The sequence below is a fragment of the Myotis myotis genome, unplaced genomic scaffold (genome assembly GCF_014108235.1).
Source record: "Myotis myotis isolate mMyoMyo1 unplaced genomic scaffold, mMyoMyo1.p scaffold_m19_p_7, whole genome shotgun sequence".
NCBI lineage: Eukaryota > Metazoa > Chordata > Mammalia > Chiroptera > Vespertilionidae > Myotis > Myotis myotis.
Window position 1 is genome coordinate 15,370,683 of NW_023416379.1, and position 13,496 is coordinate 15,384,178.

Here is a 13,496-nt window from a genome sequence, read left to right on the forward strand (position 1 = left end):
GTTGAACTTAACAATATGAGAATTCTAGGCAATTATATTTGGGGCACTCCCCAGTGTATCTCCTTCACCTGTCTCAGGATAGAGCAAAACCAAGACCTTTCAACTCTGAAAGATTTATTTTATACAAATGTTTTTAAACACAACTCAAATTTTAAAATAGAAAAATTTTTTCCTAGAGAAAATCTGAACTGTCATTCTAACTTCAAAGTTAGTCATTAATAATTCACATAAGTTAATTTCCTATTTGGTCACTACTCTTTTTTCCCCCTCAAATGAATATCCTTCCAGGGATAACACACTGTCCATTCATTTCTCTCCTTGATTCTCAGGGAACAATGATGGATGTCACTCAGCTGCTGCCTTGTCGAGTTCCCTGCGGAGGGGCAACTGAGACAAAATGCATTCTGGGTGCAGAAAGGAAATTTTTAAAAACTCTAATGAGGATGGACACTTGTGCTTTGTGCTCTCTAACAGATTCACATTAGCTATACTTTGTCTTCCTGTCACAAATATTTAGTCATTAAAAAAGGAAAGAAAGAAGGAAGGAAGGAAGGAAGGAAGGAAGGAAGGAAGGAAGGGAGGGAGGGAGGGAGGGAGGGAGGGAGGGAGGGAGGGAGGGAGGGAATGAGCATTCAGTGGGAGGTTTAATCTTTCCTTCCCCACAGATTTGCCACAGACTATCAGAAAATCAGGGAGCAATGCCTGCTCATGTCAACCCTTCTTACCCTACTTTAAATAGGTTAAGATTGGTCCATAAAACTAGATTATATGCTATATAACTGTGTGTACAAGTTTGTGGTAGATATGTACATACTTATGAATCTTATTCCCAATGCTTTAAGTAGGAATATATTGCTTATATATTCAATAGTAAGAATAACCACAAATGAATATATATATATATATGTATGTATATTATACAGGGGTAGGCAAAGTTAGGTTTACAGTTGTGAGTATGCAAAACACAAAGTTTATTCTTGTATTATTACTTATTAGTTTTGTTTATTTGTATTACAACTATAAACCAGTTTTACCTACCCTGTATGATTAAATAATTGTCAATAAGTGTGTATACTCCATGTAAAAATATCTTTCCAGTGAGTAAAAGACCTGGGGGCCCTACTGGTTCAAAAAGAATTATTTGGAAGTTTGTATGAAAAGAATAACTCAAATTAATTAGGCGTAATTTAATCTAAGGAAATAAATATTCCCTTGCGCAAAAGAGAACTAGCTCAACAATTTTACTAAATCAGCAGTACAAGAGTCTCAAAAATCAAAGCCACCTCACAGAATATTTTAAAAAACAACTGTCTTTGTCATGTTTACTTAAAATCATTATGTGATTAGTTTTTATTTGTTTTAAATGCTCTTAAATTTTTGCTTAATTAAAAAACATACATATTTATGTGTCTGACCAGGTATTAGAAGTTAAAGTTTTGATGACTTACCTAATGAAACATTTATTTAATTGATGGTAGCAGGTCTCAATAAGGTGCTTTACTTTAGCACATGCACTTGTTTAGCTGACAAAATCATATTTGTGGTTTTGTTTCTAACTTTAAGTAAAATTTGAATGTCCTTTTAATAGATAAGTAGCTCTTCATGTGGAAATAAAAACAGTAGAATAAAAGTGAAAATGGTAATATAATGTTATATTTAATAATCCTTTTTACTGATAGAAATAAAATACAGGTGACCAGGAAAATAAATATTATTTGAAAATGTTCTAGGGATATGTCTCCATCAATAATATATGCCCTGCACTGGTGGCGTGGCTCAATGGTTGAGCATTGAGCTATGAACCAGGAGGTCACAGTTCAATTCTTGGTCAGGGCACAAGCCCGGTTGCAGCCTTGGTCCCCAGTAGCGGGGCATGCAGGAGGCAGCCGATCAGGGATTCTCTCTCATCATTAATGCTCCTCTAGATCTTTCTCCTTCTCCCTTCCTCTTTGAAATCAATAATAATAAATAATAATAAATAATAATAAATAATAATATATTCTTCATCCAAAACCCAAATGTGCTAAAAATGAACATTAAAAGTATATTCATGGCCTAACTAGTTTGGCTCACTGGATAGAGCGTCAGCCTGCGGACTCAAGGGTCCCAGGTTTGATTCTGGCCAAGGGCACGTGCCTGAGTTGCAGGCTTGATCCCCAGTAGGGGGTGTGCAGAAGGCAGCTGATCAATGTTTCTCTCTCATCGATGTTTCTAACTCTCTATCCTTCTCCCTTTCTCTTTGTAAAAAATCAATAAAAAATATTTTTAAAAAAGTATATTCATGTGTCTAGTTAGATACTTGGTATGTTTCAGCAGATTACTTTCTTTTTTAAAGGGCGATCTAAAATTTAAAGTATTTTAGGGTATTGATAATAATTGTAAATAAACATATAATGAGTCAGAAGATTAATTTTCCTGTTTTATGTCACAGTAAAATAATCTATTCAAAATATTTTATCTTTATTTACTATGTATTTTTTGTACCCAAATTATTTTTAAAATAACATATAGTTTTAAGAGGGGCAATACTTAATATTTTTCAATATATATATATATATATATATATATATAATATTTAAAATTGAAAAAGGTTTTTAGGGCTCCAAAGTTTAAACTCCACTCATATCTTAAAATATTACATTGTAATAAATTAAAATTACCTAAATTAAAAATTATGTGCTCTAACCAGTTTGGCTCCATGGATAGAGTGTCAGCCTGTGGACTGAAAGGTCCCAGGTTTGATTCCGGTCAAGGGCACATGCCTGGACTGGGGGCTTGATCCCCAGTAGGGAGAGTGCAGGAGGTGGCTAATCAATGATTCACTCTCATCATTGATGCTTCTATCTCTCTCTTTCTCTCCCTTCCTCTCTGAAATCAATAAAAATATATATATTTTTTAAATTATGTGGATAACTAAAAAAGAAATTTTTTTAGCTTTTACCTTTTACCTTTTATTCTTTTCCTTCTCTTCCCTTAAAATTTTTAAATATAAATCAAAGTTTATAAATATTGCTTATAAATTCAGGGGAAACATGGTTTAAAAGTAAATGCAAGAATAGGTTGCAAAAACAAATATCATGTATCTCACTTACATGTGGAATCTAAAAAAAAGTGTGGAATGCAAATTTTATATCTTACACCTTATAATGGGAAAAAATATTTTCAATTTCACCGTTCAAATACCTTAGTAAGAAAGTTGTAAAATATTTTAATGAAAGTATCCCAGAAACCACTTCTTAATTTTAGTCCTCGAATAAAATTATTCAAAACTACTGGAGTACAGAGAAATGTTATTTTGCAATACTCCTGAGAAACCTGTGCAGGAATAGTCCCTACAGAGCAGATCCTACATTCTGTATGGGGAGTCTCCGGTTGTGTAGCAGTTGGAGCCAGGAATGGACTTAGGGAAGGACTGATTCAACAAGGGACAGAAATGTGAGGCAATAGGTCCTCAGCTGCCCTCTTAAAACTCCACCATTTTATGTTTACATAGCACCTTTCCATAGAGAATTTCAGGTGCATATTTCACTTCCATTTAAATGCTCTTTACTATTTCAGTAGGGATGTAAGTTTAACATCAATCTAGCTGAAGAACCACACAGTATGTCAGATATAGAGCTTTCCAAAGTCATACACTTAGTCATAGAAGCTGGCAAAGAAATTTGAGGGTTCTTCTAAACCTTTTTGCCTATCAAATTAGGTGAATTTAATAACTTAATGTATATTCTAAATTATATGCTCTTACAGAGGCAACAGAAATGTATGAATAGTTTTTCTATATATTTGAACATACACCCCTTAAATTACTCCTTAAGAATTATTATTTTTCTTGGACTATTTTTCTCCAAAGAGTAGAACACATACAATGTTTGTTCCACATCTTAATAGAACTCCCTTATCTTGAGAATTCAACATTTATCACCAACCTTTAAATAACTTCAGATACTAACTCAAATCCTCTTTTCAAAATACTTCAAAGTGCATCTTTAGATATGTAGACACATTTGGGTATGTCTATAAATAAATTTTAATTTCCAATTTATTATATTTCTTTCCAAGTGTATTTACTTATACAAATCTTTTTCCCCATTTGATGTCTGATCTGTCTTTTTCAGATTTTAATTTCACTCTATCTGCTTCTTGCCCAATATTCTCTTACAACCTCCAGCCGCCTTGTCTGAATGTTTACCTTTCTGTTCATGCTTGGACACCGCCACGGTCTCTTTCTCATCCTTCCCTTTGGGTTTAGGTGATGTTTTCTGTACTTCTTTTCCTTTTGCAGCTGATTGCTTCACTTTCTCCTGCTTCCCACCTTTTGGTTCCTTTTTAGTCTTTACTTCAGTCTTTTCTTTAGTCTTAGTTTTCTTCTCTTCTGTATAGGTTTTTAAAAAGTTGGTTTATTTTTGTTCACTTACCAACACAGCATTTCATATTTCACTGGTTGTTAAGAACAATTTACAAAGAAAGAAAAAAGAAAAAAACAATAGAAAAATAGTATCTCTGAGATAAATACTTGGCACAAATACCATTATCTGACTTTTACATAGTTTAGGAAGTGCCATATTAGAGTAGTAAAACAAAGGAAATGTTGGACTCTTTCTTAATTTGTACGTGAACACATTATTTTTTAGGTAGTTAGGACCTTAATATATCAACAAGGAAGTATTGCAAATACGCAGGGGGTGTGTATACAGGCATGTTCAATGAAAGGCAATGCTCAAACCAAAAAGCCAGTAAAAGAGATCAGATAATTTTGTTCCACAACTGAATATCTTAAAAGTCACTAAAGACACTGAACTGTCAACATAAGACTTTTTAAAGATAACTATTGGGAATATAAATATAAAATTACTTGCAATAATGATGACTAAAAGGGATAAAACAATAAAATCCATTCAAGGATGACTCAGACATTCAGTTTCTAGTAACTTGACTTTAAAGAGACATAAAGAGAGCAGGAATTAACATATTGGCTCTTGCAAATCTTAAGTCAGAAATAAATATTATATTGACTTTTAAAGCACTTAAATGTATCTCAGTAAATAGAAAGGGCTACAAATTAGAATATGTATGAATATATATTAATTATAATGTATACATATATTTTATATACAAACATTATTTTAATTTGCTATTATGTGTGTCTGGAGGAAGAGAACTGGGAATATGAAATAGTCTGTGAATCTTTCAATTATTTTTTTTTAAAGAGCAATAATAATATAGCATGCATTTATAAAAAATTGTTTATAATAAATGCAGCATATTGGACATCATTTATTCTAAGGTATCATACATAATCACTAGATATCAAAATAAGTCTACTACAATGTTGGACTCTCATGTAATTTATCAAGGCTTTTATTGTCATTCATGTTGAAGAATTTGATGAAAATATTATAATCAAGTTTCTTGACTTTAGTACACTAAACAATGATTTGAAATTAAGATAATATTGTGAGGTCCAGTGAAGAATAAAGAGAAGAATGAAAATGACAATGCCTGATATTTACAAAACCAGAATTGTTTGGGGTATTTCATTTTCTTAAATAGACCAATATCTCCCAAAGCTCCATTCCTCAGAAACTTTACAGGGAGATGCTGATACTGTGTTAGGAATAGAGGGATATTCCTATGATCAAATAAATTTGGAATCACAAAGTTAAACTAGTTTCTTTAAAACTTCTCAATGCTGAAATGTCTTGAGCATCTTCAAGGAAGGGAGTTACACAATGCACTGTTCTCCAAAGTTACTTGACCATTAAAAATCTCATTGAAACACACTCAACTGCCCCACAAACTTCTAATGTCTTTGGGGCTCCTGTGACTATATTCAATTGGAGATTTTCTTCTACTCCCTTTAAACCATTTCTAAATCTCCTTTGTTAGTTTCTGCTCTTTCCTACCACAGACTCATTTCAACGACTGAAACCATCAGCTCTCTGCAAATCACTTTAAATCAACATCATTCCAGAAGCTCACACCAAACATTCATTAGTTTCTGCCTGGAGAGAAAGTTCCACTCAGATGGCCAACAGCACCTGAGACATACAACTCATATATATTCACCCAAAAAATACTGCCAGAGAGCTCATTGTGACCTGGGCTCAGAGCTAGTTTCTGGAGCTCTAATGATCAGCAGTATAATCTTATCTGAAGCATGCTTAGGAGAGCATTTAAAACCTTGTGATATCTGGCCCCATCCCATCTCTCTTCGCGTAGCATTTCCCAGTTTCTTCCTCCACTGGACTGCTTTCTTTTTCTTGAATATCTCATGTATTTTCCACATGCCAAACATTGCCAGAAGGCATTCTCTATATTCCCCATGTTTCCCCCATATATGCATTCCTTTGTGCTAAATTCATATGCAACAAGTGGCGCTGCCACTTATATTAATCATTAGTTCACCTGAGCTTCAACCAAAATGGTGTATGCAATGGAGAACCAAAGTGAGAATCAGACTTTCTTTCATCCATCTTAACTTCAATAAAATGATATTTGGTTATCTCATTGAGAAAATTTACTAATATATATGTATATATATCTCAAATACCTAATTATTTGACATTAAATAAATGCATTAAATTTTGAAAATAGATTACAATTTTCATCTAAATGATTTGTTCATCCCTTGAAAATACTAGATTGAGATTTCTAAACTATGCTGATCACATAAAACCTATATTTTAATAGTTCATATTGAACTATCAATTAAATTTTATATTTTCCTAATATCAAACCAGTGGTAGGCAAATTTGGCATAGGATAAGCTAATAGATGTAATCCTCCAAAATACTTTACTTTGATTGTGTATTTGATTTTGGGGGGTTTAGTATTAAGAACTTGGGGATTCAATGGTTAAAATATTAATCAAAATGCATGATTTACTTTTTCTTCATAAAAAACAATCCTTAATTAAAATCTTCTAAAAATCAAACTCAATGTGTAATACTGGCCAAAAGCTGTAAACCTTATTGTCATAGTAACAAATTACCTAAAACATCTTCTTGAAACAACATTCATTCAATATCTCCTGGTTTCCATGGTTCAAAAGTATTGTCACCATGTGGTTCAATACATTCTCTTTTTAGTGTCCACAAGGCTAAAGTCAAGTTATTAATAGAGCGGCATCTCTTACTAGAGGCTCTAGGAGGAATGGGCTTTCATCCTCATTCATTGTGTTGCAGAATTTTTCTCACACTTTCCATGTGCCCTCCTCAATTTTCTTATGTAAAGGATGTTAGGAGAGCAACAAAGGTCAGTTCTTCTGACTCTTCAAATCTTTCTCTTTTGCCCCTTCTCTAAGGTTTCTAAAAGTTCATGAAATTACATTGAGGTCACTTGGATAATTCAGGAAAATTTCTGTATTTTAGATGAATTTTAACTACTGCAAACTCCTTTCTGCTATATAATGTAACATAGCCACTGGGATGACATCAGGGATAAAAGGCATGGGGTCCAAAATTCTGCCTACCACGCATGGGAAAGTTCTTTATTCTCCTCTCAAAGGTGCTCACTTGTTTTATGTATTCAGTTTTATTATTCTTTAAATATTAAATTTAAAATGTAAGGCCAAATTAGTGTTTTATGTAAAGGAAACGTGAATGCTTACAATCATCCAGCTGTTACCCAAAATGTAAACTTTAACAATAAAAGAATTTAGTTATGAAAATAATCAAGAGAAAAGTTACCTTTTGCCATTGTCTTTGTTTCTTGTTTTTCTTTTTTCTCAACTTTTTCCTTGTGAGTTGCTTAAATAGAAAATTTTATATTAGTACACACTTTTAATAGATTTTAAAGCCAAGTTTTCTCTTTACCTCAGTCTTACAACCACCAAAATAATGAACTATTTCAAAGATTTATGACTCTAAAGAGCCAGACTCAGAAATAAAGAGCTACCAATGTAATAATATCTGAATAGGGTCCGATTTTAAAGACTTGGAGTGAAGACTGAGATAGCATTTTGAAGTCTAACCCAAATATTCTAGGAATAATCCACTCTAAAACAAAAGCAAAAGAGTAACTGGGAATTTTATTTCAGATCATATATTAATACAGATTTTTGATGAATTAAAGTGAAATGTGAAAGTTTTTAAAACTTGGGGAAAATATTATTAACTAGTGATTTAATCTGTGGGAAAAGATTTAAAAGCAGAAATACCAAAAGTAATATTTATCTAGCCACATGCAAATTTGGGAATATAAACACACATACTCACACATATCTATTCCCACAGACAGACACCATTACATTAACTACAAAACTGAAAAAAATATTTGAAAAGTGACAGACAAGGGTATATACTCAAATGAAATGCACACATATTATCAGGAGAAATAGGTAATGAGTACTTATAGTTACACCAGAAATATAAATTGCTAAAGTTCATACTTAACTCTTTGAATCTATAGATATAAAGCAGTTAAAGTGAAAAAATTTATCTCTACTTAAATGCAGTGTTTTTAAGAGAATGAGGAAAATATCTATTTACTGATATTGAAAGTTCTCTAGATAATATTGATAAATTATAAAAGTTAGAATAGAGGATATGCTAAATTTTGTGTGGAAAAACATGGAGAAACAATAAGTTATATGTCTTATAAATTCATGACGAGGCTCTGAAAGATACACATAAAACTTATAAAAGTCTTTTACTATGTATTATGTATAGATAGGATGGAATGGGAACCTGGAGGGTGGGAACAAGGCAGGAAACTTTTAACAATGTATCTTTATGCATTAAATAATGAATCTGCATTATGTATCCTAAACAAATAAATAAGACAAAAAATAAAAATCTAAAGTCTAGTCTAATAGGTAATCAAAATATGCAACAGAGTTCAAAAGTCTTAAGCATTTCATTTTCTTCAACCCAGAAATTACTCTTTTCAGATTCAATTATAATAAAATTATCATAATATAAATAAAAACATAAATTTATGATCATCTAAAATCTGATGTAAAGAAGAGGCCAAACAGGAAGGAACCAATGTCTAAAAACAGCAATAACAAAAACACTATACCTTTCTTTTCAGGTTTTTCCTTTTCTTTTACTTTGTCTTTTTCTCTGTGTGTAACTGGAAAGAAATAGACAATACTTCTTATTAAAGTAAACAGAATAAATGATGAGATGATTACATGGCAGTCTTTGATGTCAAAAACTTACTTTCTGCCTTTAGAAATCTTTCTTTAACTGGCATGAGGTTTTACAGAGGGGTTTAACCATTAAGATAATTATAGATTTCTTTACTTCTATTTTTTAATTTATAACAAACCTAGGTCTAATAGCAAAGATAAGAATACCCCTCAGCTTTTCCAAATTTTCAAGTTTAACTTAATTAAATGAAAAAGTTTTAAAATTTCTTATGCCATATAGCAAAGGAGGCTGGTTCAATACTGGAGAAATGCCAAACATATGAGCATAAAAATTCAGGAGATAATCTTCTGAAACTGAAGGAAAGTATAACCAACCTAAATAGTACATGTTAATCTTCTCCAGAAACAATTCACAATGAAAGTTTTTGAAAATATAGTGAGATAAGACTAGATGACACCAAATCCCTCCAAAGTAAACAAAATGTAATTTAATATTAGCCAATTAATTAATATAGTCAGGCTCCAATTTAAGTCATATTCTTACCCCACAATGTAATCATACATCTTATTAATGGCACCTCCAATAATCTAAGCTAGAAACATGGAACTCACCTAGAATTTGTCTTTTATTTTCCATTTTGTTCATTTATCCAACTCTTTCCTACCTGTTTAATATTCCTCTTACCTATCTTCTTTTATCCAATATTACATTTTCTGACAATCATTTATTTACACAGAAATACAGAAAGAGTATCTGCCAAGTGCTAAAAACCCTGCTAGGCAAGAAAGACTCCATGATGTCAACAAGCTAATGGATGATGGATGCTAAACAAATAATTATACAGATATTTAATTGAAGTTAGTATGGCTGCTATGAAGAATATATATATATTCCTGGTGGCATGTCAATGTGCACAATGAGACCCAATCTAGTCTGTGTGTACGGAGAAGGCCCCATGGTAGAATTGACATCTACAGATACAAAAGATGAGAAGAAATTAAGCTAGTAAGGGAGTGGAAGGAAAAAGAAGAGACAATTTCAAAAGTTGAAGTAGGAAGTTCTTCTTAGGTATATGATTACACATATCCTATATAATAAAAGCCAGATATGCTAAGTGTCTGGTTGTCCGTTCAACCATTCAAAGCGTAATATGCTAAGGCTGCTCAACTACTCTCTATGATGTGCACTGACCACCAGGGGGCAGACACTCGGACTGGTAGGTTAGCTTGTGGCTGGGGTCTGGCTGATGGGGACTGAGCAAGTAACGCCCTGGAGCCCTCCTGTGGTCCCTCTCTGGCCCCGATTGTGCCCTGGTGGGGTCCCTCAGCCTGGCCTGCACCCTCTCACAATCTGGGACCCCTCAGGGGATGTCAGAGAGACAGTTTTGGCCCAATCCCACAGGCCAGGCCAAGGAACCCCACTGGTGCACAAATTTGTGCACTGGGCTTCTAGTTATTACAATATCCTGACTAGTCTCTTGAACCTTTAGGTTTAGATTTTGTCCTCAGAGTAACCTTGAAAACATGAATATCTGATTATACCACTGACCAGTCAAAAGATGATCTCCCTCATTGCTTAGCATGGCATCTGTCATATAGTAGGTGCTATATCCCCTTGAACTTTATATCCAATTATAATAAAATTCTTGGAGTTCCGCCGTGTGCTCTGTTAATGCCTTTGCATCTCCCCACTGCTCATTTTTACCTGGAATTTCCACACCCCCATGCCTTCACCTCTACAAAATGTATTTTGACCTCTGCTTATTTTATACACCAACTATACCATGTGCATAATTCTATTTTAGCAAGTAAATAAAAATACTGCAATTGTTCATATATCTGACAACCCAGTAGGTGAAATCTCTTTAGGGACTACTGTGCATTATTTTATTTTTGCATCTGAGGCTCATCATATGGTGTCTGTCACATAGTGGACTCCTAATAGATATTTTTGAATAAGTGAAATTCTAAAGTATTACAAGAAGAGTTATTTTCATCTTCTAGTACAATTCTATTCATAGATGATGTGATATAGATATAATTTTGCTTCCATCACAAACCATTTTTACAATGTGTTAAAAATTTCTTAACTAGTTAAAAGCCAGTGAGAAACAAAAGAAAAATATTCCCTAGAACATTATTTTTTTCATTCCACATTCAATGATTCTTTGAGGTGCTTCCGAGTTACTAAATGCAATATAACTATCTGACAAAATAAGGAGAAGACATCAGTATTCACACATGACCACAGATAGCTTAGTCCAGTTTCTTTGGATTACTATTCATTAAGCTGAAAAACCAAAATAAAATCTTGGCAAAAACAAAGCCTCTTTTAAAGTTTCTCTAGGGGAAACCTAGTTTGTGTGAGATAAGCTGTGCTTTCGGAACCCTGATTGTCAGGGCCCCCAGGAGAACACCTAATCTGCCTCTGCGAAGGACCAGACCTTTCCCACCTCAGACAGCTGGCTGTCCACAGCACTAAAGGATTTTCTGGTTGACGTGTTCCCCGGGTGCAAATGGGAGCATTCACACAAAATCAGAGGAGCAAGAGAGCTGCATTCAGACTCAAAGCAGCATATGAATGCCTCCTTTCTCTTACCCTGTGGGAGAATCTGGTTCCTCGCTGTCTAAGTTTTGATTTGCAGACACAGTCCTGTATGCTGGCATTTCATTATCCCCCTCAGAAATGGCACCGTAAGAGTTTTGGGAAGCAGCTGGGTCCTGTGCTCTAGGGGAGCTGTTCAAAATGGCAGACAGCCACTAAACCTTCTTGGACAGAAACTTCAAACTTTGGCAAGACTGCGCTCAAATACCGAGTTTTAAAATGTCTTTCATCAGCACAATGCAATCGTCAATCAAACTGCCTGAATGATCACTCTAAAATAAAAGTCATTTGCTCTGGTGATTGCATTTTCTTGTGCATCTCTTTACTCACAACCCACAACCAGAAGTTTGCATATGGAAGAAGAAAAAGGTACCCTCTTTTTTGTCACCAGATCTGTTTGGCAGGTGACATCGTAGCGAGGCCAGTTTTAGCTCAGGATAAAATAAGCTGGTTGCACCTGCTAGAGCTTAATTTGTTTGTCATCCTTATTTACAAGAAACAAAAGTCCCTTCGGGAGGCTGATAATTAAAAACAAATGGAGTCCACCAGTTGGAATGGCCCTGATGCTTGGCACCCGAGTTGGCATGGCCCTGCTGTTTCTGCACTTGCCCAGATTCTGACCTTTCCCTGACCAGAACATTCGGCTCAACTCAACTCTGAAGTGTGTCTCTCAAACTTGCCCATATGGTCCCTCTCCAGCACTCTGCAAGCTGTGCTCTGCTTTCACAGCGCTCGGCTCGGCAACCTGCCAGCCAGGCTGTGTCCTTTTCTGAAGTGTATCCGAGCTCACAGTGCTCCTGACCTTGAGACGCTTCGCCAGCTAAGCCTTCCGAGGGGCCCAGCTGTAGGCTCTCGGGGCCAGATTGTCAGAGCCCTTTGCTGGTCTCTCTGCTCTTACTTCAAAAATGAAGTTTTGGTGTCAAATTTTTTTAAGTTTTATTTTGTAAGGACTACTATATTCTTCAATGGATGGTTAGCAAATAAATTTAATGAACCCAAACTGGAATTCATACTTGACCTCGGAGCTACTGTCTAGGATGAGTTTTGAGTGCTCAAAATCAAAACAAATCAGATGGGAAAGCAAGTGATCATTACCTCTTCATATTATAAAAGACTTTGGGGAACATGGTTAGCTGTAATAGATTTTTGCTGATTTTTCTTTTAATTAATTTCACTGCTTCTCAGCTTTCTGGTGTTTATCTTGTGGAAGCTATTAGCACTGAAGGGGTCTATACATTTTAAGTATGTCAAATCCTCAAACAGCTTCATAACTTTCATATATACCCATGCTTGCATTCATCATTTTTTTATGAAAGAAGAGCAGGATACAAATTCACTTTAAACCCCTTTAAAAATTCTGCTTTAGCCACCACTAAACAAAAACGCCAGATATACCTTTGGTTAGTATATATGTCTCTGCATGTGTTTCACGTTTTTTTGTAATTAATTAGTACAATTTCCATTCTGTGCTCAGGCAAAATGATCTACACACTTTAAGCAATATATAATGATATATTCCTGAGTACAGAAACTTTTCAAAGATTGCATTATTCATTCCTGCTACGGGAAGGATTTGTCATTTTAAATTTAATAAAAGCACCCCACTTTAGAGCTGGTTGGAATCAGGTCAATTAGCCTGAATTTCTTTATCCCTGGAGGAGAAAATATAGGCTCATAAGAGTCCCTTGAAGAATAGAATAGAAATATAGTTGTCAGAAATCTAAACTAGTATTCTCTCAAAAGTAGGCTGCCTTGTACATCCCAAAATTGTAAACTTGTTCTATGAGCCAAAGTGTG

General features: G+C 34.3%; 1 protein-coding gene across 1 annotated transcript in view; it reads right to left on the reverse strand.

Moving 5' to 3' along the window:
• Window positions 1-2,929: 2,929 nt before the first annotated feature.
• The window catches only part of LOC118660039 (triadin-like), an 89,741-nt gene continuing 79,174 nt past the window's right edge, over window positions 2,930-13,496 (reverse strand). Inside the window, exons 6-8 of the mRNA XM_036316999.1 lie at window positions 9,022-9,075; window positions 7,689-7,748; window positions 2,930-4,372 (exon numbers count right to left, since the gene is read on the reverse strand). Coding sequence (XP_036172892.1) covers window positions 4,125-4,372; window positions 7,689-7,748; window positions 9,022-9,075 — 362 coding nt within the window. The 3' untranslated portion in view covers window positions 2,930-4,124. The remainder of the gene's footprint in view (window positions 4,373-7,688; window positions 7,749-9,021; window positions 9,076-13,496) is intronic.